At 37.2% G+C, this 24,908-nt stretch overlaps 2 protein-coding genes across 2 annotated transcripts; both read left to right on the top strand.

Annotated features, from left to right (window-relative positions):
* Positions 7,395–9,850, top strand: LOC109946518 ((R)-mandelonitrile lyase 3). Its single transcript, XM_020554628.1, has 4 exons — positions 7,395–7,505; positions 7,714–8,373; positions 8,466–9,306; positions 9,437–9,850. Exons 1-4 carry the CDS (start codon positions 7,406–7,408, stop codon positions 9,552–9,554), a joined length of 1,719 nt encoding a protein of 572 aa, XP_020410217.1. The 5' UTR covers positions 7,395–7,405; the 3' UTR covers positions 9,555–9,850.
* LOC18790170 ((R)-mandelonitrile lyase 2) lies at positions 14,906–17,647 on the top strand. Its single transcript, XM_007222828.2, has 4 exons — positions 14,906–15,306; positions 15,444–16,100; positions 16,242–17,082; positions 17,211–17,647. Exons 1-4 carry the CDS (start codon positions 15,204–15,206, stop codon positions 17,299–17,301), a joined length of 1,692 nt encoding a protein of 563 aa, XP_007222890.1. The 5' UTR covers positions 14,906–15,203; the 3' UTR covers positions 17,302–17,647.

Here is a 24,908-nt window from a genome sequence, read left to right as displayed (position 1 = left end):
TAACAATTTATTTTATGAATTAATTGTGCGGTATGATGAGTTGAAAACATACAAAGATCAGGACCAGAAGTTCTTAGGTCATCATCATACAACTACATCAGAACCTAAAGATCCTTGATTATGATAATAATATGAGAGCTAGCAATCTCTCTGGTACTATATTTGTAAACAAGATATCAGACTTGAAGATCCTTGATCCTTAATATGTAAATGAGGACCTGAAGTTCCTTGATATGTAATAGTACCGTATTGGTTAATAGTGTTGTACACATGAATAGTAATTGTACTAGCAAATGTACTATACGCATGAATAGACACGTATTCATGACCCGATGAACAGTACAGTATACATGAATAGTGACGTATACATGAATAGTGACGTATACATAAATATCAACCATTTTGGGTAAACCATCACTATATACAAAAGGAAACCTGTAGTTCTTTAAACTCATGGATGAGCAATTAAATGAGAAGGCAGAAACTCCTCAATACATGGACAATTGTGTAAAGGCTTGAAGTCCCGAAATATGTACGGGAAATTATAAAATTGTTCATACCATAAAAATATGTGATTTTGGCCTGAAGTTCAAAATCTGACAATATTGAGAACCTGAAGTTCCAACAGTTAAATGGACAACCCTTGAGGTATTATTGCAAATTGTGGTACACCACATATTTCTTTGGCATAAGAAAATGATGAATTTAATAAAGTTCGATTATGTTATAATCGACACCTCAAGGAAGAAATATATTTTGTGAATTCCGGTTGTTAAGAATACACAGTGAAATGGATAATATCAAGATAAACCTCAAAGAATGAATTGAGGCTCCCCACATATTTTGCTATATTATATGATCTCGGCCGGAAACCCATGGATCCAAATATATGAGAGATCCCGAACTTGAAGTTTTGGGTATATAGTAGTTAATGCTCTTCACTACTATACTGCAATATTATCATGACTTTTACTCAATTTATATTTCATGCCCATTTGAAAAAGGCAAATAAATTTTCAAGTTGTGTTTAACCTAGGCCAGAAGTTCCGGACTCACATGCATTGAAATATGTAATTTGAGAGATTTGATGTGGTTATTTGAACCTATAAGGCACAAGGTTTCAAACTGTCATTTTGAAAAAACGTAAAAACCACAGGTGCAAGTTTAAGAATTTACCTAATTATTATAACAGGAAATGAGCATACAACAGATAGATTCTTTTCACTTTCAAGGAAGGAGCAGGCTCTATAAAATCTATAAAATTCCGTTATGTTCTAGAAGCCTCTGAAGGAAGAGGACGGCGCCTCTTAAGCTTAGCCATGAGCCTCTCGTGGTCTCCCAGAATCTTTTCATTAGAAATTTGCAGGATGTCAAGCCTTGTCCGCGTATCAATGGTGTATGAACTCACCAGTTTCAACAAGGCCTTATTTTCCTCTTTAAGTTTATCAACCTCTTGTTGAGACTCATGAAGCATTCTCTGAAGAGACCAATTTTCAGAGTTCAGCTCCTGAATCTCATTAGCTTTGGCACGAAAAAGATTAGCCATGTTAGAAACAGAAGCAGCACTTTGAATGCTAAAACCCATTGAGTCATCAATAGCCTCTTCGTCAGACCTTCCTATTAACAGTATTTCATCCATAGGAGTAAGGAAATTCCTGGCTACTATGACAACAGTTGTATAATTCATCATCACAGAATCATTAACAATGAGATGACGATTTTGGGATACAAAGGATTGACGCCATACTTGGGCATCACGGGTTGTTTTGGGAGCAACATTTAAATCGAGATGCTTTGGGGGAGAAGAAGAGGAAGCCATTTTAAAAGGGTTTTGAGGAAATTATTAGAAAAGCTGATGTCACGACCCGATTCGAAAATAAAGAATATTCTAGAATCTGGGTGTGTGAATTAAAAGAAATAAATAAAAAGACTGAAAAATTGGTTAAAATACATTACCATAAAATAATAATAATAATCTTACAAGTGTACATGATATAAATAAAAGTTTATCACTCTAAATTAATCCAACTTCTAGGTGAGGGATGAGCAAACCACCGCTCAATGAGTACATTATGTAATACGCCAGTCAAGCAATATCATTTTACACACTCTAGAAAAATATAATAAAAAGACACACAACCCAAATCATATCACATCATTACTTCATATCTTGGTTATCCTTTACAAATTGTACCCAGCACGTGGCCCCTATCGGCCTCACTGCCCTATGTCCCCGTCTGGTACATTTATCCTTCGGATACCCCGTCACTGAAGTTCTCATGTTCCATGAATAATACGTACTTCAAAAAAACTCCAAATAATATATATTGTGTGAAATATTGCACAAATTAGACGTGCTTGACTTGAAAATAGAGAGAGGTTTGTAAATAGAATAAATCTATGATTTTCACATTTATCACAAAATCAGAACTTTTAGAACATATTACATAACCCACTCACCATGATAAGTATGAAATATTGCAAGACACACACACATGCTCTTCATCTTGTTTCTTTTTCTTCCTCCTCTCTCTCTCTCTCTCTCTCTCTCTCTCTCTCTCTCTCTCTCTCTCACTCACTCACTCACTCACTCACTCACTCACTCACTCACTCACTCATTATTTCATGATAGAAATCTATCTTAAAGGATTGGAATGAATGATATAGGAGAGGATATGCATGCACCCAAATAATATTCATATATACAATATTTTAAACCACCAAAAAGATAAGATAAAAATGTAAGGGAATAATGTGACTCATCCCCTTTTGGCCAATGATATCACAACACCATCAACAAAAGATAAGATAGAAAGATGAGGGAATAATGTGAGTACCTTTGGCCAATAATATCACAACACCACTTGTTACTAACATGCAAGGTGGCATGGCAATGATGATTTAATTAAAACCAGTTCTAAGTCTCTACACATGGATAACAAGAATGATGTCATCTTTCAACTAAAGGGATAATATCATGCTAGGCTTAAGAGTTAATAACATATAAATCTTCACAATAAATATTTAAATAAGAAAAATTCATATTAATAAATAATTAATATGTTGTATGAATAATTATTATTTATATATATTTTACAGGCTCTCACAGCTGAATTTTCAGAAAATGGAAGGAAGTTGAGTTGAAACGCAGTTATTTCATCAGTCCTTACAGAGGCAATCTCTATAGACGCAAACGTGACAACGTTTTCAGGATTCCAATATTTTCTCGGATCCCAATATTCTCTTTTTCTTTTTCAGATTCCAAAACTTGACGCGGCCTCCATTATTGTCTGTTGGCACTTTAAGGGTTTCAAGGATTATTTTCGTCAAAGCTGATCTTGTTTTGCGGATTTCACGGAGTTACTTTTTCAAAAGCATCTCGGACGCCTCACAATTTTTTGTAGTTAATTTGAGATTCACTGGGCCAAACTGTTCCTCTAATTTGTGTATAAATATGTTACTAACGAAATTTTCTTTGCATAATACATCCAGTTTTCTCCAGCTTTCTCCATATCTAGTAATGCAATATCCATTTATTTTTCCTATCAGTGAGTGCTCGATGTGCTCAAGAAGCGAGACTATCTCTGATCATCCATTCAGGAAGCGAGTCTATCCCTGACCACGTTTCAACTAGATCAGGGAACTGTATGGACGACCATGCTCTAATCTCCTAAAGTTCTTCTAAGCTAAGAGAAATGAGAGTTTGTTGTTTGCTTCCCTGGTTTCTTATCTACCTTGCAATCAGTATCACAATTCTTTGTATCTTTTCTTTCTTTTTACAACTCTCTATTCATAAGAGATTTTGTTTCTTTAAAACGAACATTTGAAGAACAAATCCATGTAGTGAACCTAACATTGAGGTTTTTTTTTTGTTTTTTTTTGTTTTTTTGAGAGAGAGACAGAAGACTTGTGATTTTTGCTCTTGCAGGATATAACTAGATCATCAAGCATTACATTGTATTTGCTAAGCCGATACGAGCTTGAATGATATTTGAGAAAAGTTTCTCCCACCTAAGGATGTAAGCAATACTTGTGTTATTTCATGTTTGTACTCTTATTTTGATATTTTGTACAACATCCTTAAAGGTAACCAAATGGGAAGATAAGGCCGTTCCAGAAGAACGCCATGCAAAGGACCACTCCAGAAGAATGACTTGCATTATAGATCGTTCCAGAAGAACGACTTGTATTATGACCATTCCAGAAGAATGGCTTGTATCATTCTGATATGTATTCCTGAATTATTAATGCAAATTTCACAGATTGCAAGTTGGATACATTGATAATACACTGCATAGATTAAAGTCTCATAAGAACAGAACATGGGTATAGCAATGATGAATATGATGCACGTCTGTTGCATAGCAAATGATATGGATTGAGGTCCAGGAAGGACAATCCATTAACATGTCAATATTAATACGGTGCACGCCTAATGGTAGCAAATTATATGGTTTAAAGTCCCAGATGGACAATTAATTGACATGTATGTATTAATCTGTGGCATGCCTGCAGCATGACAAATATATGAGTTCCAAATGTTCCAACTCTCTGAATGGAGATTATCCACGTCCTACTATAAAATAACGCTCCATTGGAGGTTATGATCCACATTCTTACATAAGTCATCCTGAAAGAGATGTTTGTCTGGAAAGGGACAATAAAAGCCCCTAAAGTAGCTTGGGTACCCAAAAGCAAGGAAATGCTTATAATTAATGCATGCACATGAACATGAGAATGGTGGAATCACGAATTGATGAATGATAATTTTTAGTTTTGGAGTAGCTACTCAAATCATCAATGGGATGTATTGATTAGAACCATGTTCTATTATTAAATGTCGACAAAATCATGGCCGAAATGGAAAGAGGCAATTCCATTACGTATGAGAATGAACGTGAAAGAACACACCCATAGTACGAACCCCAAAAGATGTTAACCCTGAAAGTTGTACTTAGGTGTTCGGAATAAAAAGGAATATACTCACTTTATATGACACAATATTTCTGGTAAAAACAAGGAATGTTGAGGTTCTCCATGTTTACATATGCAATCATGCCTTCTTATTGCACATCTACGGAGAGCAACATGTTATCTTTAAGGGTTATTAAATTAACGGAGCATATCGCCATAAGCGATTCCCTAAAGATGTACAAGCAGAACAAATAGCTGGATATAAAGTTATATAATGTGTCATGAAGTGTAATTCCTTAAATAAAATCCCTGAAGGATTGAAATTGCATGAAACAAGTCTCTGAAGGGCATGTGCTTGAAGCACAAATTTTGTACTCAATACTAATATATATAAATTGCCTCAGTAAATACATTAATTATGATATGATTGCAACACATTACAACTCCTGAAGAGTTGATAATTGATCAAAACTCCAGAAGAGTTAATACTTGGTTAAAACTCCTGAAGAGTTCAAGAAATATTTGTCTCGGCCTGAAGATCGAGCATTATGCCAACGAGATTCTTGCTTATACTAAGAAAGTATTGAAGCATTTTTATGTGGATTATCCGTTGGGCACTTAAATGATTTTCCGGAAGTACACTGGATCGGACATTGTATTTTGTAGATAGAGTTCACTTCCATCACCACCACTTTGGGATGATGTGAGACATATTTGATGCGGAGCCTAGGTTTTGTTGGATACACAGACTCTGGAAATTTCTATGATCTACATAGAGATCACTTACTGTAAGTATATTTACTTACTCAACTAAGTAGTTTTTGATGGCTACATCCTCCGCTCACTCCAAAAGATTTTCCCTCCAAAATGTTAGTCATGAAGATTTCAGGGGGAGATATTCATCAGGGGGAGCATGCAGAAGTATGCTACACTGATTGATGTACTCTTATTCCCTCCATCAACTCTCTATCTCACTGGGTTTTCTCCTCACAAAACTTTAATGAAACAACCCGTTAGTACTTGTGGTCTCCAAGGAGGAGTGTTGTAAAGATAGTGGGTGGAGCCCACATGTTGGATTCCTTGTCAGCCACATCTTGGAGGCTTATCACTTGCAGGGCATCATTTCCTTATTCTATAAATAAGGCATTATTATGCCTTTGCAGGGACACACCAATCATCAGAGAAGGAAGAGAGAGCCCAGGCAGAGAGGAGAGAAAGGAAGAGAAGGAAAGAAAGGGAGAGTGAGAGTAGAGAGAAATTCTCCAAGAGAGAAAAATTGATGAGCTACATATATTGTAAACATTAAAGTTGTAGCCTATTATTTCACATAGTTGAAAAGTTACTGTTGCTACTTTCCGAGGACGTAGGTATGGCCAAATCTCGTTAAATATTGTGTCTCATCTACTTTACGTGCAGCTCAATATTCTAGCATATCCCATTTATTTTACAACAATTTAAAAAAATTTAATCTGTTTTTTATATTTAATTTGAATTTTAAAATCTTTTAATAGATAAAATTACTAAAATACACATGCCACATCAACACATTTTACGGTTTTGTTGATGGAAATTGACAGAAGTTGTAAGTGAGAAAATTTCAGCAATTTTTAGAGATTCTAAGATTAAGTAAAAAAAATTCAGTTTCAATAGATAAAGTGAGACCGAACACCCATTTCAAGGTATGAAACAGTAATTAAGCCTAACAGAAACATGGGTACATATATTATTTCTATATGGAGCTAAGACATTGCAAATATATTGTAAAAACAATTTACCTCCTTTGCAAGGAAATAGAGATGCGATTCTCATTTGGAGCTTCCTGCATGTATAATACAGGTGTCAAGCTCGATAGCACAAGTATAACCCCCGAATATGTTGTTAAAGTATTTTTTTATTCTTCTAAATCTTATTATATCTAGGGAGACTTTAGAAAAGCCCAAAGGAGAGAGAAAAATTTTAAAAGAAGCCAAAATGGACAAATTTGCCCTTATTTATTTTTTGATTTCCTAAGGAATCCTTTACATTTGCATGTCTTTGGTTTGAAAGTTGAGAGGTTTTTCTGTCTTTTTTAAAAAAGCTTTGGCTTTTTCCAAAAGTGAAAGTTTTTTTATGGGTAAAACCTAAATTTACTTTATATCTACTTAAAAATATTTTTTTTATAGAATTATTGTACCTACTTCGAATATTTATTTTTGTTATATGTGTATTATTGAAATATGTTACCAAAAAGAAATCGAGTCATTTAAAATGAGATAACACATGAAAAATAATGCATTCATTTCGACACAAAAATCCCTAGGTACTCGGGAAAATCTTCATATTTCAGAAATATATGCTTTTTAAATGCCTCCATGTTCATTGTTTTGTCATCATTTTATCATGTGATTGTTGAAATCATTATTTTAACTCAACTTACTAAGCCTTACCCTCTATAAATTACACAGAAGGGTGCCTTCATCAAAGTGTGAAAGTGTTCCGAAGTTTCAGAAACATGGTGAAATCAATGTCAGCTATACTATTGGTGTTGCACCTTTTTGTCCTTCATCTTCAATATTCAGAGGTTCAGTCGCTTGCCAATACTTCTTCTCATGGTAAACTACTTCCTCCCTAATTCATAAAAAGAAAGAAAAAAAAGGCAAATGAAAAAGAAAACAGAAAAAAGTGTGTAAGAAACAAGCTTTGTGTACGTAGATGCACAGCAAGAAGATGGAAAGACTTTTTTCTGTTATACATTTTTTTGGCTTACGTAGATGCATGTGCTATACTTTTAAAATCTCTTCGTGTCTTGACATTTTCCAGATTTTAGCTACCTGAGCTTTGTGTACAACGCCACGGATCCAGAATTGGAAGGATCATATGACTACATTATAGTTGGCGGAGGAACAGCAGGGTGTCCATTGGCAGCAACTTTATCAGCAAACTACTCGGTGCTTGTTCTAGAAAGGGGCACTCTTCCTACAGAATATCCAAACCTCTTGATATCAGATGGGTTTGTATATAATCTCCAGCAAGAAGATGATGGAAAGACACCAGTCGAAAGGTTTGTGTCGGAAGATGGTATTGATAACGTACGGGGCAGGGTGCTCGGTGGCACAAGCATGATCAATGCCGGTGTCTACGCCAGAGCTAACACCTCATTCTTTAATCAGACAGGAATTGAATGGGACATGGATTTGGTTAATCAGACATATGAGTGGGTTGAAGACACTATTGTGTTCGAGCCAGATTCACAAACTTGGCAAACTGTTATAGGAACTGCATACTTGGAGGCCGGTATTCTTCCAAACAATGGATTTAGTGTGGATCACCTAGCAGGAACACGACTCACGGGCTCAACTTTTGACAATAACGGAACCAGACATGCATCTGATGAACTTCTTAATAAGGGAGACCCGAACAACTTGCGAGTTGCAGTTCAAGCAGCAGTTGAGAAGATCATCTTCTCTTCCAACACATCAGGTGTGTTTCTTTTTGTGTTAGTTTGTCATTCTGCGCTCCTAAATTAATATGTATTATTTAAATCATTCATATGAAGTTATTCATTAATGCAGGTGTGACAGCTATAGGAGTTGTATATACTGATTCGAATGGAACGACTCATCAGGCATTTGTACGTGGTGAGGGAGAAGTTATATTGAGTGCAGGACCAATTGGGTCCCCTCAACTTCTACTACTTAGTGGTGTTGGCCCAGAGTCTTACCTAACATCTCTCAACATTTCAGTTGTTGCTTCCCATCCATACGTCGGGCAGTACATATATGACAATCCTCGTAATTTCATTAACATTTTGCCCCCAAATCCAATAGAAGCCTCAACTGTAACTGTTCTAGGCATTACAAGTGATTTCTACCAATGTTCTCTCTCGAGCTTGCCATTTGATACTCCACCCTTTAGTTTTTTCCCTACTACATCTTATCCCCTGCCAAATCAGACTTTCGCTCACATTGTCAACAAAGTTCCAGGACCTTTATCTCATGGTACTGTCACGCTGAATTCATCCTCTAACGTGAGAGTCGGTCCAAATGTGAAATTCAACTACTATTCGAATTCGACAGACCTTTCTCATTGTGTTAGCGGCATGAAGAAGCTTGGTGAGGTCTTAAGTACAGACGCATTGGAACCATATAAAGTTGAAGATTTACCCGGTATAGACGGTTTTAATATTTTAGGAATACCTTTGCCGGAGAACCAAACAGACGATGCAGCTTTCGAAACATTTTGCCGAGATTCAGTAGCCTCATATTGGCATTACCATGGTGGATGCCTTGTCGGGAAGGTGCTCGATGATGATTTCCGTGTTACGGGGATCAATGCATTACGCGTTGTTGATGGCTCCACATTCCCTTCCACACCAGCGAGCCACCCTCAGGGTTTCTATCTGATGTTAGGCAGGTATGTGTACAGACTTACTTGCAAAAACTAGAAACTATCACTAATTTACTTGGGTTAATGACTTGTTTTTTATTAACTCTATTCCATATTGCTCATTTTAATCCCTTTCAATTTTTCTGCTTTGCCGCAGGTATATGGGCATTCAAATTCTACAAGAAAGATCAGCTTCTGAGGATGCTATTCATAATTTAGGATTCCAAGAGAATATCTTGGATTTACCTAAGTCAACATCATCCTATGCTTTTTAAATTTGATTGATAAACCTGCAATCTTGGATTTACGAAGTTATCATTTTCCTTTACTTTTTAGACTTAATTAATCAACCCATGAGTTCTGTCTCAAGTGGGATTAGGGTTCGGCGGGCAAACGGGCTTAGTCTCTTTCCATCCGCCATGGCTAGGGTGTACCTCTTTGTTTCATCTGTAATAAGTTTTCCTTGTAATGTCGTGATTATCTAAAAAATAAATAAAATAAGAATATCATTTCCTAGAACTTGTCGTTGCAAAACCAGTTTCAAAGGAAATGATTCCCTAAAGCTTATATACCATCCATCGATGTTCTATTATTTTTGTTCATAGCCAAGCCAATCACCCACTCCTAAAACATGCAGTGGATCATCCCAAGCCAACAATAAACTTTCATCCAAAGCAGAACGTTTTCAAAAACCATTATTCTCACCCATGGAAACCATCCATGGGTACCTTGGAAGTTGGAACCTCTTGGCACGTATATCGCTTTTGAGTGTTGGACACTTCTTTGGTGCCTTAGAACGAATTTTTTGGGTTTGGGCAGGAACCTTACGGGCTTTTTTAATTTTTGAGTCCGGCGAGCTTTGTCTCATCGGGCTTCAGGCTACCTAGTTCAGGTTGCGAGCCAAATGACGATCCCTACTTAGAACCACTTGACACCGTCTGTTTTTAAAGAAATAGGTTTAATTAATTGTTTTAGCCCTATGAATAGGCGCTCAGTCTCACTTTAACCCCTATAACTGAAAATTTCTCACTTAACTCCCAAAATCTCTAAAAATTGCTAAAATTTTCTCAGTTTATCAATTCCGTCTAGTTTATCAATTCCGTCTATTTCTATATACAAAATCGTTAAGTGTGCTGACATGGCATGAACATTTTAATAATATTACCTATTTAAAAGTTTTAAATCAAAATTAAATAATAAAGAAATATTTTAAATATTTTAAACTTTTTTTTAGGGTTAACTAAACAGACCCATTCCTCCCTCACTCCAGATCACCCTCATCCCTCCCAACCCAAACCCCTTTATCCCCCACCCATACTCAACCCCCAAACGCAGCAACACCCAGATAACCCACCAAAAGTTTTAATCTCCATAAAAAACTGAAAAACTCCAGCTATACACACAGACACAGATGATAATAATATTAATCAAATAAATAACAATTTTTATACGTCTGGTCGGAAAAAAAAAACACATAGATGATGTATCAACATATGGGTCTGTTTTATTTCCATTTTTTTATAGCTCAATTTGTGAGGTTCTTCATTGGGTTTTGTGTTCCCTTAGTTTTTAATATTGGTTTTGCAAATTGGATGATTTTCTTGTGATTTTGTTCGATTCTGTGATGTGTAGCGTTCTTTTTTTTTTTTTTTTTTTTTTTTCCTGCTGTTTGATTTGGGTATGCATCTTTTTTGTTAATCGTATTATTGGGCATGGGTGGGGGCTACTGGATTTGGGTGATGATGGCTGACGATGATTGGGAGCGTAGTTTAAAATATCAATAATATTGATGAAATATCAAAGATATTATAGTTTTTTCGGATTACGAATATTTCAAAACGTATGCATACACATATCGTATACATATCGATAATATCAGAAAATATCAATGTCGATAATTTCGCCCACACTTCAGCAATATTTTGTCACAATATCGATGTAATAGGAAAAATGAAAAGAAAAAAAAACACAAAGCACACATGCAAAGGGGATTCGATACTATTTCACGCCTCCAACGCCTTAACCACCATGTTGTTTATGTTTTTGTGATAATACGCAAAGAGGAACTCTATGTAGTGGTACTAAGTCACTCATATATCTTTCCATGCAATGTATAAAGTGTACAATAGTGTTGAAAATTATTATATATAAATTATTATGGTGTGTTTAATATTCTTTCATCAATTGCTACATATTTTCTACACTCACAGTGTTTGTCAGCTCGCTATATAATCAATTTAAATCAATTAAACTCTTCATGCAATGCATTTTCTTCCAAATTTTTTGTGATACACTAATAGATAATTGACTAAATAAACATCATTCAAAGTTTCAATAAAAATTTTCAAGTTTTTCTTACATTTCCGCCGTGGTTTTTATCCAATTTTTATCGATATCGATAATATCTCGATATTTCCATCGAAATTTTCGTGTTTTTGGACTACCAATATTTCAAATACCATCGATATTTTAGACCTTGATTGGGAGTGGGGGAGGGATGGGTCTGGGCTAATGGGTCTGTGTAGTTAATTAACCCTAAAAAAAGTGTAAAATATTTAAAATCTATTTTGTATGTTTAATTTGGATTTTAAACTTTGGGCTTGTCCAATATAGGTCCCTACAATTTTTATTTCCTAGACATATACCCATCATTCTATAAATCTATGTGTAAAACTTAAATTCAAACTTAAATGACCAGTAGGATATAAGACATCGCAGTACTCCTATGTTTTTACATCCTTGACATTAGACTTCATATTTTATTTATAATTTATTCCAAGCATTTCATTAACTGCCATAATTGTAATTAAGACTCCCTATTGGTGATCATCTTTTTATTGTTTGTTTTATGAAAACAATTTTTTTTTAATGAGCCTTTTTTTTTTTATCAATCACCCCATTTCTTTTGGTTGTCATTCTCTCTAACATATGGCCCCTTAAAATTGCAAAAAATATATATATGTAAATTACATATCCAATAATGTACATATGAAAAATATAAATATAAATATATATGTATAAAAATATAGGTATATTATTTACCAAAAAAATTAACAAAAATAGGTCAATTACTTTGTAATTGAAATTTTCGTACATTTTTCATAAATTAAAAATAGGTACACAATAATTTATAGAAAATAGGTACGTTGTATAATTGAAATTTATGCACATTTTTTATAAATTAAAAATAGGTACATTACTTAGAAGAAAAAAATAAGTTCATTATACTAGGTAAATTGTTTTACTAGGTATACAGTATTAGAGAAACAAAAGGTACATTATTTAGAGAAAAAAAAATAGGTTCATTATACCAGGTAAATTGTTTAGGGGAAAAAATAGGTACATTATTTTGAGAGAAAAAATAGGTACATTATTTTGAGAGAGAAAAATAGGTACATTATTAGAGAAAAAAATAGGTTCATTATAATAGGTACATTATTAGAGAAAAAAAAAATAGGTACATTATTTTGAGAGAGAAAATAGGCTCATTAAAAAAAAAATTCATAAAACAAACAATAAAATGATGATCAAATTATTTTTCATAAAACAAGTAATAAAGAAAAGAAAAAGGTACAATATTTGGAGAAAAAATAGGTTCATTAAAAATGTTTTAAAAAAAAATCAATAAATAGATTATCAAATTATTTTTCAACATAATTAGAATGTACACTATTATTCATAAAACTATAATAAAAAAGAATACTGGTCGTATAATTCATAAAAAGAAAACAACATTAATTCCTAAATTTAATATTGAATTTAAATTATTAATACTTTAAATAGATTACTAGTCGTAATTCATAGAAGGAAAACACCATTAATTCAAAAATAGATTACTAGTCGTAAAATCGATTACTAATACTTTAATGTGGAATTTTAATATTTAATTTCAAATAAGTTTCTACATTAGTTCCTACATCCATTACAACTATTTGGAGATATTTTCAAATTGAACGGGTGTCATTAGTTACACCCCCCATAACACATTAACTTATAAATAGGGGTAGTTTTGGAATTCTAAAAATACAATAAATCAGATTTTAAGTTATATTAGGTAACTTGCTTAGTTGGATCCTAGTCATCGAATATTATTTGAAAAAATTGGGTATTTTAAATAGAAAACTAAAGGAAAGGGTTGTAGGTGATTTAAAATGAATTTTATGGGTATAAGCTCAATTTACTATTAAACTTTCTAATAGCTAAAATTACTAAAATGCACATGCCACGTCAGCACATTTAACGGACGGAAGTAGTAAAGTGAGAAAATTTCAACAAATTTGAGAGATTCTAGGGGTTAAGTGAGAAAATTTTCAATTCCAGAGGTAAACTAAGACTGAGTGCCCGTTATTGGGGTAAAACAATAATTAATCTAAAGGCCATGCTTTGGCCTTGGAAAGCCCTTGTGGGTGCAATGGAACCCCTTGACACCCTCCCTAAAAGGAAAAAAAAAAAAAAAAAACAGTTAACAGAATTTTACCCCCACGAGATTTTAATTTTGTCAATTTACGCCCCAACGTTTTAATATTCAACTAATTTACTCACTCCATCAATTTGACCGGTTTGGACTTTTGTTAAATTGATGAAGTGGCATAATCTAACCCCTTTTTTTCAAAGAGATGCTTTATTAAAAAATAATAAGCACCATAAGAGTGTACAAAGATAGCACTGAAACAGCTAATACTATCCACAACCTAAACATAAGAGACATGAACAAATACGTGATCTTATAAAAGACTCATGCTTGAACTAGTCTGAAGTGGTTGTATTCAAGGTTTCTTTCAAAGATCTCAAAATGTAAAGAAGGATTTGTATTCAAACTTTAATTTAATATTTGATGTTATGGCAGAACAAAGCTAATCTATTTGTTGTAATTTTTCTATTGAAGGTAATTTAAGATACTTCCTAAAATGTAATCCCAAGGATCCGTTGGTTGGTTGTATGAAAGGTATCCTGCAGAGAGCTCAAAATGGAAAGAAGGATTCTTATTCAAATTTTCATTATAATATTTGATGAAGGGCTCGCTTTACAAACGATCAGACAAAACTTTGATATTCAACTTATACAAGAAGAGAATGAAAGAATACAAATTCTATCAGTTGGGAATCTATTCTTTCACGAGTTGTTTGCCCTTATCCTCATCGCTGTGGTGTTGATTGCTCTCAAAGCTTTGGCATTGTATATGCGCTGGAGTGTGAATTGCACTCACAGCTATATTCACAGCGTTGTCTTAAATGCTGTAGAGCTCTGTGCGAATTTCTCTCACAAGTCTTATCACCGCTGGTCCTCGCAGCTGTGTGTGTGAGTCTGGGCTTGGAGTATGTGGCAGCGAGCTCGGTTTACAGATAATGGCCACTAATGAACATGAACAAACAGAGTATATTGTGTAGGAAAATGTGGGCAACTATTAAGTGGCGTGTTAATGTGTTAGTGTTCTTAATCCATTCAAATTGTAATACGTACCAGTGGCGGAGCCAAGATTTCATGTGTAAGGGATCGTCTCATAAAATATATATAAAAATTCGAACTCGCAATACATGCCAAAGTAACTAAAGGGATCAAAACATCATATATATGTATATGGATATTGCAACATTTTTCATTTGGTAATCTACACATAAATTGGAAGACCCATTAAACTCAATGGAGAGAATAAATCAAATTTCAGAAGGGTCTCATTTTGTGCTTTCATTGCCAACACTAAAAATCCCTATGTTCGACCTCCATGATGAAATCGTGTGATTGTAAGTGTACGACAACACTATATGACAAGTTAATGCATTCATGTGATAATGCTTTCTGAATATAATCACGTGCTTTCATCTCAATCATCAAAACGCCCTAGAATGTAAAGTCTTATTCTCTATAAATTCCAGAGAATGGAGAGCTTCTACGAAAGTGTGAAAGTGTTTTGAGTTATCAAAAACATGGAGAAATCAACAATGTCAGCTATGCTGTTGGTGTTGCACATTTTTGTCCTCCATCTTCAATATTCTGAGGTCCACTCGCTTGCCACGACTTCTGATCATGGTAAATCACTTCATCCGTAATTCAAAAGGCAATCAAAAAGTAAACGGAAAAAAGTGTAAGAAAAGCAGATATAGACGCCTGCGTAGATGCATGTGCTATGTACTTTTAAAAACTCTTCGTCTCTTGAGATTTTGCAGATTTTAGCTACCTGACCTTTGCATACGACGCCACTGATCTAGAGTTGGAAGGATCATATGACTACGTTATAGTTGGCGGAGGAACATCAGGGTGTCCATTGGCAGCAACTTTATCAGAAAAATACAAGGTGCTCGTTCTCGAAAGGGGCAGTCTTCCGACAGCATATCCCAACGTCTTGACTGCAGATGGGTTTGTATATAATCTCCAGCAAGAAGATGATGGAAAGACACCGGTCGAAAGGTTCGTGTCCGAAGATGGTATTGATAATGTACGGGGCAGGGTGCTCGGTGGCACAAGCATGATCAATGCCGGTGTCTACGCCAGAGCCAACACCTCAATCTATAGTGCATCAGGAGTTGATTGGGACATGGATTTGGTTAATCAGACATATGAGTGGGTGGAAGACACTATTGTGTACAAGCCAAATGCTCAATCTTGGCAATCTGTTACAAAAACTGCCTTCTTGGAGGCTGGTGTTCATCCAAACCATGGATTTAGTTTAGATCATGAAGAAGGAACTAGAATTACCGGCTCAACTTTTGACAACAAGGGAACGAGACATGCAGCTGATGAACTTCTTAATAAAGGAAACTCTAACAACTTGCGAGTTGGAGTTCATGCCTCAGTAGAGAAGATCATCTTCTCCAATGCACCAGGTATGTTGCATCATGCACTCCAAAATTAATATTTTATCATTTTAAAACACTAGCAGGAGCCAAGGTCTGGAAGTACGAATAAAATTTCATTATTTTCCTTGGATTTGTTTGATAATGATTAAAAGCTTTTCTGTAATGTAGGTTTGACAGCTACAGGAGTCATATACAGGGATTCTAACGGAACGCCTCACCAAGCATTTGTACGCGGTAAGGGAGAAGTTATCGTGAGTGCAGGGACAATTGGGACCCCTCAACTTCTACTACTTAGCGGTGTTGGGCCAGAGTCTTACCTATCATCTCTAAATATTCCAGTTGTTCTTTCCCATCCTTACGTCGGAGAGTTTCTGCACGACAATCCTCGTAATTTCATTAACATTTTGCCCCCAAATCCAATTGAACCCACAATTGTAACTGTTCTAGGCATTTCAAACGATTTCTACCAATGTTCTTTCTCGAGCTTGCCATTTACAACTCCACCCTTCGGTTTTTTCCCTAGTACATCTTATCCCCTGCCAAATTCGACTTTTGCTCACTTTGCTAGCAAAGTGGCAGGACCTTTATCTTATGGTTCTCTCACACTGAAATCATCGTCTAATGTGAGAGTCAGTCCAAATGTCAAATTCAATTACTATTCAAATCCGACAGATCTTTCTCATTGTGTTAGCGGCATGAAGAAGATTGGTGAACTCTTGAGCACAGACGCATTAAAACCATATAAAGTTGAAGATTTGCCGGGTATAGAAGGTTTTAATATTTTGGGAATCCCTTTGCCAAAGGACCAAACAGATGATGCAGCCTTCGAAACATTTTGCCGAGAATCAGTAGCCTCATATTGGCACTACCACGGTGGATGCCTTGTCGGGAAGGTGCTTGATGGTGATTTCCGTGTTACAGGGATCAACGCATTACGCGTTGTTGATGGCTCAACATTCCCTTACACACCAGCGAGCCACCCTCAGGGCTTCTATCTGATGTTAGGGAGGTATGTTAAATACACTTACTTGCAGCCACTACAAATTCTCAATAATTATTTGGTTGAATGGCTTGTTTGTAATGAACTCTATGCCATATTTCTCTTTCTCATCCTTTCCATTTTTGTGCCATGGGCAGGTATGTGGGCAGTAAAATTCTGCAAGAAAGATCAGCTTCAGATCTAAAAATCTTGGATTCCCTCAAGTCAGCAGCATCCTTTGTTTTTTAAACTTGATGAATAAACCCATGAGTTTGGCTACCAAACGGGCTTCGGCTCTTTATATCCCCATGGTTTGTTGTACCTCTTTATTTCGTTTGTAATAAATTTCCCTTGTAATGTCGAGACTATCTATGAATAAATAAAATACGAATCCCCTTTTGTAAAAATAAACCCATGAGATCTGACTCAAGTGGGATTAGGGTTTGGCTAGCAAACGGGACTAGGCTCTTTCTATCCCCCATGGTTAGCTGTACCTCTTTGGTTCGTATGTAATAAATTTCCCTTGTAATATCGAGACTATCTATAAATAAATAAAATACGAATGCCCTTAGTATATATGTTGTTCAACGTACGTTATTGGGATCAAAACATAACAGTACGTTCAAGATTCAACAACAACTTTATCTAAATGAACTTACTCGTAGGCTTATGATAGCCTACGATGTTCCAAATTCCAACTCTAGGCAGGCTTTTTCTTTTCTTTTCTTTTTCTTTTTTTGTAATAACAGGCATTGTTTTTGTAATAAGCGTCATGATATTGCTAGGAGAGTGACATATGTAAGGTTCTAGAACTTAAATAAAGCGTGATGAATTCCTTTTGCTAAGATTTTCTCTCTCGAAAGTGTCTGCAGTTTTTGTAGAATTGTAAGTAGTGAGCCTGATTTCTTTTAAGCCTAGAGTGTTAATTGTGTATTCACTTAGTCCTAGAGAATGACAAGTGTAAGGCTTCAAACGTGTAAGGCTAAAATAGCCAAGAGTGGTATTCCTAGAATTGAGACAAATGGATGGCTGAGATTCATAGATGCTTGTGTGAATCCAACTCAGATCTAACAGTCATGTAGTACATGCCGTGTGAGCTCATTCTTACAGATAGAGAATATACAAAACCTTGCTCACATACTTTGTGAGCAAGTAGAGCAGTTATTCAATAGCATTCTCTATTTCTTCTTTTCTCTCTAACACCAATACCCAAAACCCATCTTGAATAGCAAAAACACTTACATGGCCTCAGAGCCAGGTTCGATCATTTGAATCTGGGCGTTTTTCAAATCTGTGAAATCAAGCTAAATCGGTGCTTACTCAAGCTCGTGGCGATCGATTGGAGCTCATTTGATATCTGAAACAAGTTGGTTTTGGTTATCTGAGATTAGCAATGTCTGAATCTGGAGGTTCAGAAGTAAGAACTCCAATCTTCTCCAGTGAGAACTATGAGTTCTGGAGAATCAAGATGATAACCATCTTCAAGTCATATGGGTTGTGGACTCTGGTGGAGAAAGGAATTACGATTCCAGAATCGAAGAAGAAGAAGGCAGCTGAGGAAACATCTACAGAGGACGATGATGAGAAGATGGCTACGATTCTTATGAAGGATGCAAAAGCTCTGGGGATTATTCAGAACTTAGTTTCTGATCAGATCTTCCGTCGCATTGCTAATGCTGATTCAGTTAAAATGGCATGGAATCTGCTATATGGAGAATATCATGGTGGTGACCATGTCAGATCGATAAAGCTTCAAAACATTAGACGTGAGTTTGAGTATATTAGGATGCATGAAAATGAATCTCTATCTGCATATCTTACTCGTTTGAATGAGCTGATTAATCAAATGAAAACATATAGTGAATCTCTATCTAATGAAAGGCTCGTTCAAAAGGTTCTAATCAGTTTGAATAAGGTTTATGATCCTATTTGTCTAGTGATTGAGAATACAAAAAGTCTGAAAACAGTAGATTTACAGGAAGTCATTTCCATTCTAAAGAGTCAAGAGCAACGATTTGAGCTGCATAATACTAATACAGCTGAGAAGGCATTTGCCTCTTTTTCTGTGAATCCTAAAAGCCAGAACAAGGGAGGTTTTCAATCTGGTCAATCTAAGTCTCAGAAAAATTGGAATCCAAAAGGCAAACCATGGGAATCAAATTCCAAGCCTCAACACACCAATTTTGCACAGAACTCATCATCAACAGTGGGTCAAGAAGGTTCAAAACCACAGTGCAAAGTGTGTTCTAAATTTCATTTTGGTGAATGCAGATACAAGGGAAAGCCTAAGTGTTACAATTGTGACAAATTTGGACATTTGGCTAAAGAGTGTACTGCAACCAAGAATGTGCAAAAAGCAAACTGTGCAAATCAAATGGAAGTGACTGGAAACCTATTTTATGCCAACAGTACTATTGCTGCCACAAATGTTACTGGAGAATGGTATATAGACAGTTGTTGTAGCAACCACATAACTGAAAATGAGAGTTTGCTGACAGATATCAGAACAAATGCGGTAGGCAAGGTACAAATGCCAAATGGTGAGCTTGTGAATGTAGCTAGAATGGGCACATTGGCAATTGATACTACCAAAGGCAGAAAGTATATCAAGGAAGTGATGTATCTTCCTGGACTAAAAGAGAATTTACTAAGTGTGGGCCAAATGGATGAATATGGTTACTATCTAGTATTTGGAGGAAAATTGTGCAGCATCTTTGAAGGTCCTTCACTAGAGTGTCTTGTAATCAAAGTAGAGATGAATAGGAATAGGTGTTATCCCTTGACACTATTACCTAATGATCATATTGCACTAAAGGCAAGTGTATCTAACTCTACTTGGACATGGCACAAAAGGTTGGGCCAACTGCATCTAAAAGGACTAAGTCAACTCAAAGAAAAGGAGATGGTGCATGGATTGCCATTCATGGAAAAGGTTGATGGAGTCTGTGAAGGATGTCAGCTTGGAAAGCAGAATCGAGAATGGTTTCCAAAGAACCAAGCATGGAGAGCAAGCAATCCTCTTGAGCTAGTTCATGTGGATTTGTGTGGACCTATGCAAAATGAATCCATTGCTGGCAACAAGTATTTCATGCTTCTTATAGATGATTGTACAAGAATGGTCTGGGTCTATTTTCTCAGATACAAGTCTGATGCACTGAATTACTTTCGAAAGTTCAAATCAATGGTAGAATTGCAAAGTGGCTTTAAGGTGAAGTGTTTGAGAAGTGACAAAGGAGGAGAGTTCACATCCAGTGAATTCAACAAGTTATGTGAAGCTGAAGGGATTCAAAGACAACTCTCTATGGCCTATACTCCACAAAAAAATGGAGTGGCAAAGAGAAAAAATAAGACTGTGGTTGAAATGGCAAAAGCAATGCTTTATGAGAAAGAATTGCCTTACTATGTATGGGCAGAAGCTGTGCACACAGCTGTCTACTTACTAAATAGGTGCCCTACTAGAGCACTTGGAGATAAAACTCCATTTGAGGCATATAGTGGTAGAAAACCAGTGTAACACCCCGACCCCAAATTTCCCCAAATTTTACCCTCATTTAATTATTTAATTATTTAAGGGTATTTTAGTCATATTTTTAACCGGAGAGAGTTTGGGACCGTGACTTATATTTTTAGATAGGTCGTACTGAGACGAGTTCATAGACACGTAGTGGGCTCGAATCGGAGTTGTAACGAGAGAGATATGGTCAAAAGAAGCCCAGTGGCACAACCGTAAATATTTCGAAATGAGATTTTTATAAAAACTCAGATTTCTCTCTCTCTCTCTCTCTCTCTCTCTCTCTCCCGCGACTCCTCTCTCTCTCCCGTCGGCCTCTCCTCTCTCTCTCTTCGTAACTCCGGCCACCGGCCGCGGCTGCAGACGGGGCCGGTGTCAAAAGAACCGGCTCGACCTCGGCGTCACGACCCAGCCCATCCCCGCCATCGGCCGCCGCTCCAGCCGCCGGAAAATGGCGATTTTCGCCCGGATGTCGCCGGAACTTCAACGCCGTTGATCTCCCTCCTCCGGCCACCAAATCCGTCGACCCAGGTATGGATTTTGAAGCTCTCGAGCTGCTCTAGCTGATGGTTGGGTAGGATTAGATCGATTCTTAGCGTAGGCAACTCAATTTTCGAATTGAAAATTGGCCGAAACTTCGGCCGCCGTGATCGGGCATTTCCGGTCACTTTTTGGGGTAGGTCCAAGAACAAAAGTGACTCCAAATGAGGTGTTTTACTTAGGATAGGAGTTTGGAGTCTTGGTTCCGAGATTTTTCGACGAACCATAATCGCTTTGGACACCCGATCTGCCCGCGCGTGTGGCAGCGCGTGGGCGAGGGTGGTGGAGTGACTCTGGGCAGTTTTGAGATCCTCGTGCCGTCACGAGTGCGTAAAATTTCGCGGATCTCAATTCGGACGTCGTTTGTCTATCGAACGGATAATCGCATATTATGCGTTATCCGGGTTCGATAGGTTGGGACCGTCGGATGGTCCCAAATTTAATTTATGTTAATCTAGGTATTACTAGGATCGTGTAGGAATTCACGGATCGTGAATCGGAGCCCCGGATGTTCCGAATAATAATTTTAAGTTTATATTTTATATTAACCGTCGGATCGTGCGATCGTGAGAAATCCGACCGTCCGATCTGAACCAAACTTGCAGGACAAGTGTCCTATACCTGGTAGAACCCATAGGGACTTCCGGATCAGAAATTGGAGGTCATGGGTTCTGCAGGTCCGGTTGACCAGGGTTAGAATAGTTTGACCCTTGGTTGACCGAGAGTCTCCCGGAGTAATCTCACATTCCTAGGGGGGGGATTATCGGGAGCTAGACTATTGTGGAGAGTTACACGATGTTAGAATTAATTTAGATAACTATAATTATATATGGTTGTACAAGGGTACAACAGAGTCTAAAGTGTCAGTTTGGAGTGCTATACGCACTACTTTAGGTACCTCCTCGGATGTTGGATCCACTACAAGTACCACCAAGTGAAAGTTAGGTCCCACGTGGCGTAGGTTATCCGGCGTTGGGACAGACCCCATACGTGGCGTTGGTTGTACCGGCGTATGGGGAGCTATGTAATATGATGTTCAGGTCTCACGTGGCGTAGGTTATCCGGCGTTGAGACAGGCCCCATACGTGGCGTTGGTTGTACCGGCGTATGGGGAGATTATGTGATAGTGTTGAGGTCGCACGTGGCGTAGGTTATCCGGCGTGTCGACAGACCCCATACGTGGCGTTGGTTGTACCGGCGTATGGGGAGATTTGTGATATAATGTTGAGGTCCCGCGTGACGTAGGTTATCCGGCGTTGGGACAGGCCCCATACGTGGTGCTGGTTGTACCGGCGTACGGGGAGTTATGTGACAGTATGGCATGGTCGCACGTGGCGTAGGTTATCCGGCGTGTTGACAGGCCCCAAACGTGGCGTTGGTTGTACCGGCGTATGGGGAGAATATGTGAAATACAGAGAAATGAAATAAGGCGTCGCCCAAGTGTGGAATTGGGTTTTAGGGAAGAACTACGTGTGGCTTGATCCCTCAAGGAGGGTACGTAGGCAGCCTGAGGTTATTAGGTGCAGCCGCAGACTAAATAGTAGTCATATTTTGTAATTGAATTGTTTGGTAGTTGTTTGAGAATTATTGGAAGGCCGAAGGCCATTTATGTGAATTGCATGAAATTATATTGTGCATGCTGCCAGTTGGGAATATAAAAAAAATGCGTTTTCATGCAGGTATAAATTTTGGGAATGTCCAATTTATAGGGGAGATTCTGTCGAAATTTCGGCAGGAAGTCTCGGTTTTTAGTAAGTGGGCCTGGCATCGGGGTGATGTCTGAAATTCCAAAGGGTTCGTCTCGGATTTTGAGAAAATTCGGGGCGGGTCCTTAAAACCAGGACTGGCACACCTCAAATAATGTGGTTGTGCGTGTTATATACACATACCAAGTGAAGTGAGGCAGAAGTTAGATGCAAAAAGCACCAAGGGTATTTTTGTAGGGTATGCAATTTGTGAAAAAGGTTATAGAGTGTATGATCCTACTACTAAGAAGATTCTACTCTCAAGGGATGTTGTGTTTGATGAGAATGCAGCTTGGGATTGGAAACAAATGTATGATAAACAAGGAACTGTGATCAATCATGAAGAACAATCTGAACTGTCTAATGATTCATCGCAAATGACACCTTCTAGAAGCTATGATCACTTTCAATCACCAAGGACAAGTGATATAAGCAGCAGCATGAGAAACACTCAAGCTTTTGATCACACTCTATTAAAGTGGAGAAATCTGGATGATGTTCTAGCTCAATGCAATCTTTGTATTATGGAACCAGAAAAATTTTTTGAAGCTGCTAAAGATGAATCTTGGATGAAAGCAATGAAGGATGAACTGTCAATGATTGAGAAAAATGCAACATGGGAGCTGGTGGACAGACCAGCTGATAAGCCTATAATTGGAGTTAAGTGAGTGTTCAAAACCAAGCTAAACCTTGATGGTTCAGTACAGAAGAACAAGGCAAGGCTGGTTGCCAAAGGTTATGCCCAGAAACCAGGTCTTAACTACAATGAGACCTTTGCACCAGTGGCTAGACTTGATACAATCCGCACACTAGTTGCATTGGCAACACATAAAGATTGGAAATTGTATCAGCTAGATGTCAAATCTGCCTTTCTAAATGGTGTTTTGGAAGAGGAGGTGTATGTAGATCAACCTGATGATTTTGTGGTCAAGGGAAGTGAAGATAAGGTGTACAAGCTTCATAAAGCTCTGTATGGCCTAAAACAGGCACCAAGAGCTTGGTATGGTGAAATTGACACCTACTTTGCTCAGTGTGGATTTGTCAAAAGTCAATGTGAGGCCACTCTCTATACCAAAACCAGCGGAGAAGCAGAAATTCTAATAGTGTCCATCTATGTAGATGACATTGTTTATACAGGGAATTGTCAGCCAATGTTAGAGGAGTTCAAGCAAGACATGATGGTGAAATATGAAATGACAGACTTGGGGCTCTTGCATCATTTTTTAGGAATGGGAGTCATTCAAACTCACACTAGCATTTTTCTTCACCAAAAGAAATATGCAGCATCTTTGTTGAGCAAATTTGGCCTACGTGAATGCAAACCTGTCTCTATACCTCTGGTTACAACTAAGAAATTAAGCAAAGATGATGGAAGCGGTCCAGCAAATGAAGAGCAATATAGGAAGATTGTGGGAAGCTTGCTATACCTCACAGCTACAAGACCTGATATAATGTATGGATCTAGTCTACTTGCTAGATTTATGCGTTGTCCTACTAATAAGCATTATGGAACTGCAAAAAGAGTTCTCAGGTATATTCAGGGGACACTTGATTATGGGTTGGAGTATGTGAAAGGAAGGAATGCAGTGTTAATTGGCTACTGTGACAGTGACTGGAGTGGCTCAGTGGATGACAGTAAGAGCACTTCATGAAATGCTTTCTCTTTTGGAAGTGGTGTTTTTGCTTGGGCATCAGTCAAACAAAATTGTGTTGCTCTTTCTACTGCCGAGGCAGAATACATCAGTGCATCGAAAGCAACTGCACAGGCAATTTGGCTCAGATTTATTTTGGAAGACTTTGGTGAATTTCAAGCTGAAGCTACACCACTACATTGTGACAATACAACTACAATTGCTATCACAAAGAAACCTGTGTTCCACCAAAAAAAATTAAGCATATTGATCGAAGGTATCACTTCATCAAGGATGCCTTGCAAGAAGGAATCATTAACTTAATTTACTATCCTACAAATGAGCAGCTAGCAGATATCTTCACAAAGTCTGGCTAAAGATTGATTCTGCTATCTCAGAGACAACCTTGGTGTGAAATCAGCTCAAAAC

Source organism: Prunus persica, chromosome G1, assembly GCF_000346465.2.
Source record: "Prunus persica cultivar Lovell chromosome G1, Prunus_persica_NCBIv2, whole genome shotgun sequence".
Taxonomy (NCBI): domain Eukaryota; kingdom Viridiplantae; phylum Streptophyta; class Magnoliopsida; order Rosales; family Rosaceae; genus Prunus; species Prunus persica.
This window is presented reverse-complemented; position numbering and strand designations above follow the sequence as displayed.

Coding starts and splice junctions, on each gene's coding strand:
- LOC109946518 (XM_020554628.1), top strand. CDS start 7,406: ATGGTGAAATCAATGTCAGCTATACTATTGGTGTTGCACCTTTTTGTC. Junction 7,506..7,713: donor TGCCAATACTTCTTCTCATG/GTAAACTACTTC, acceptor GACATTTTCCAG/ATTTTAGCTACCTGAGCTTT. Junction 9,307..9,436: donor TTCTATCTGATGTTAGGCAG/GTATGTGTACAG, acceptor GCTTTGCCGCAG/GTATATGGGCATTCAAATTC.
- LOC18790170 (XM_007222828.2), top strand. CDS start 15,204: ATGGAGAAATCAACAATGTCAGCTATGCTGTTGGTGTTGCACATTTTT. Junction 15,307..15,443: donor TGCCACGACTTCTGATCATG/GTAAATCACTTC, acceptor GAGATTTTGCAG/ATTTTAGCTACCTGACCTTT. Junction 17,083..17,210: donor TTCTATCTGATGTTAGGGAG/GTATGTTAAATA, acceptor TGCCATGGGCAG/GTATGTGGGCAGTAAAATTC.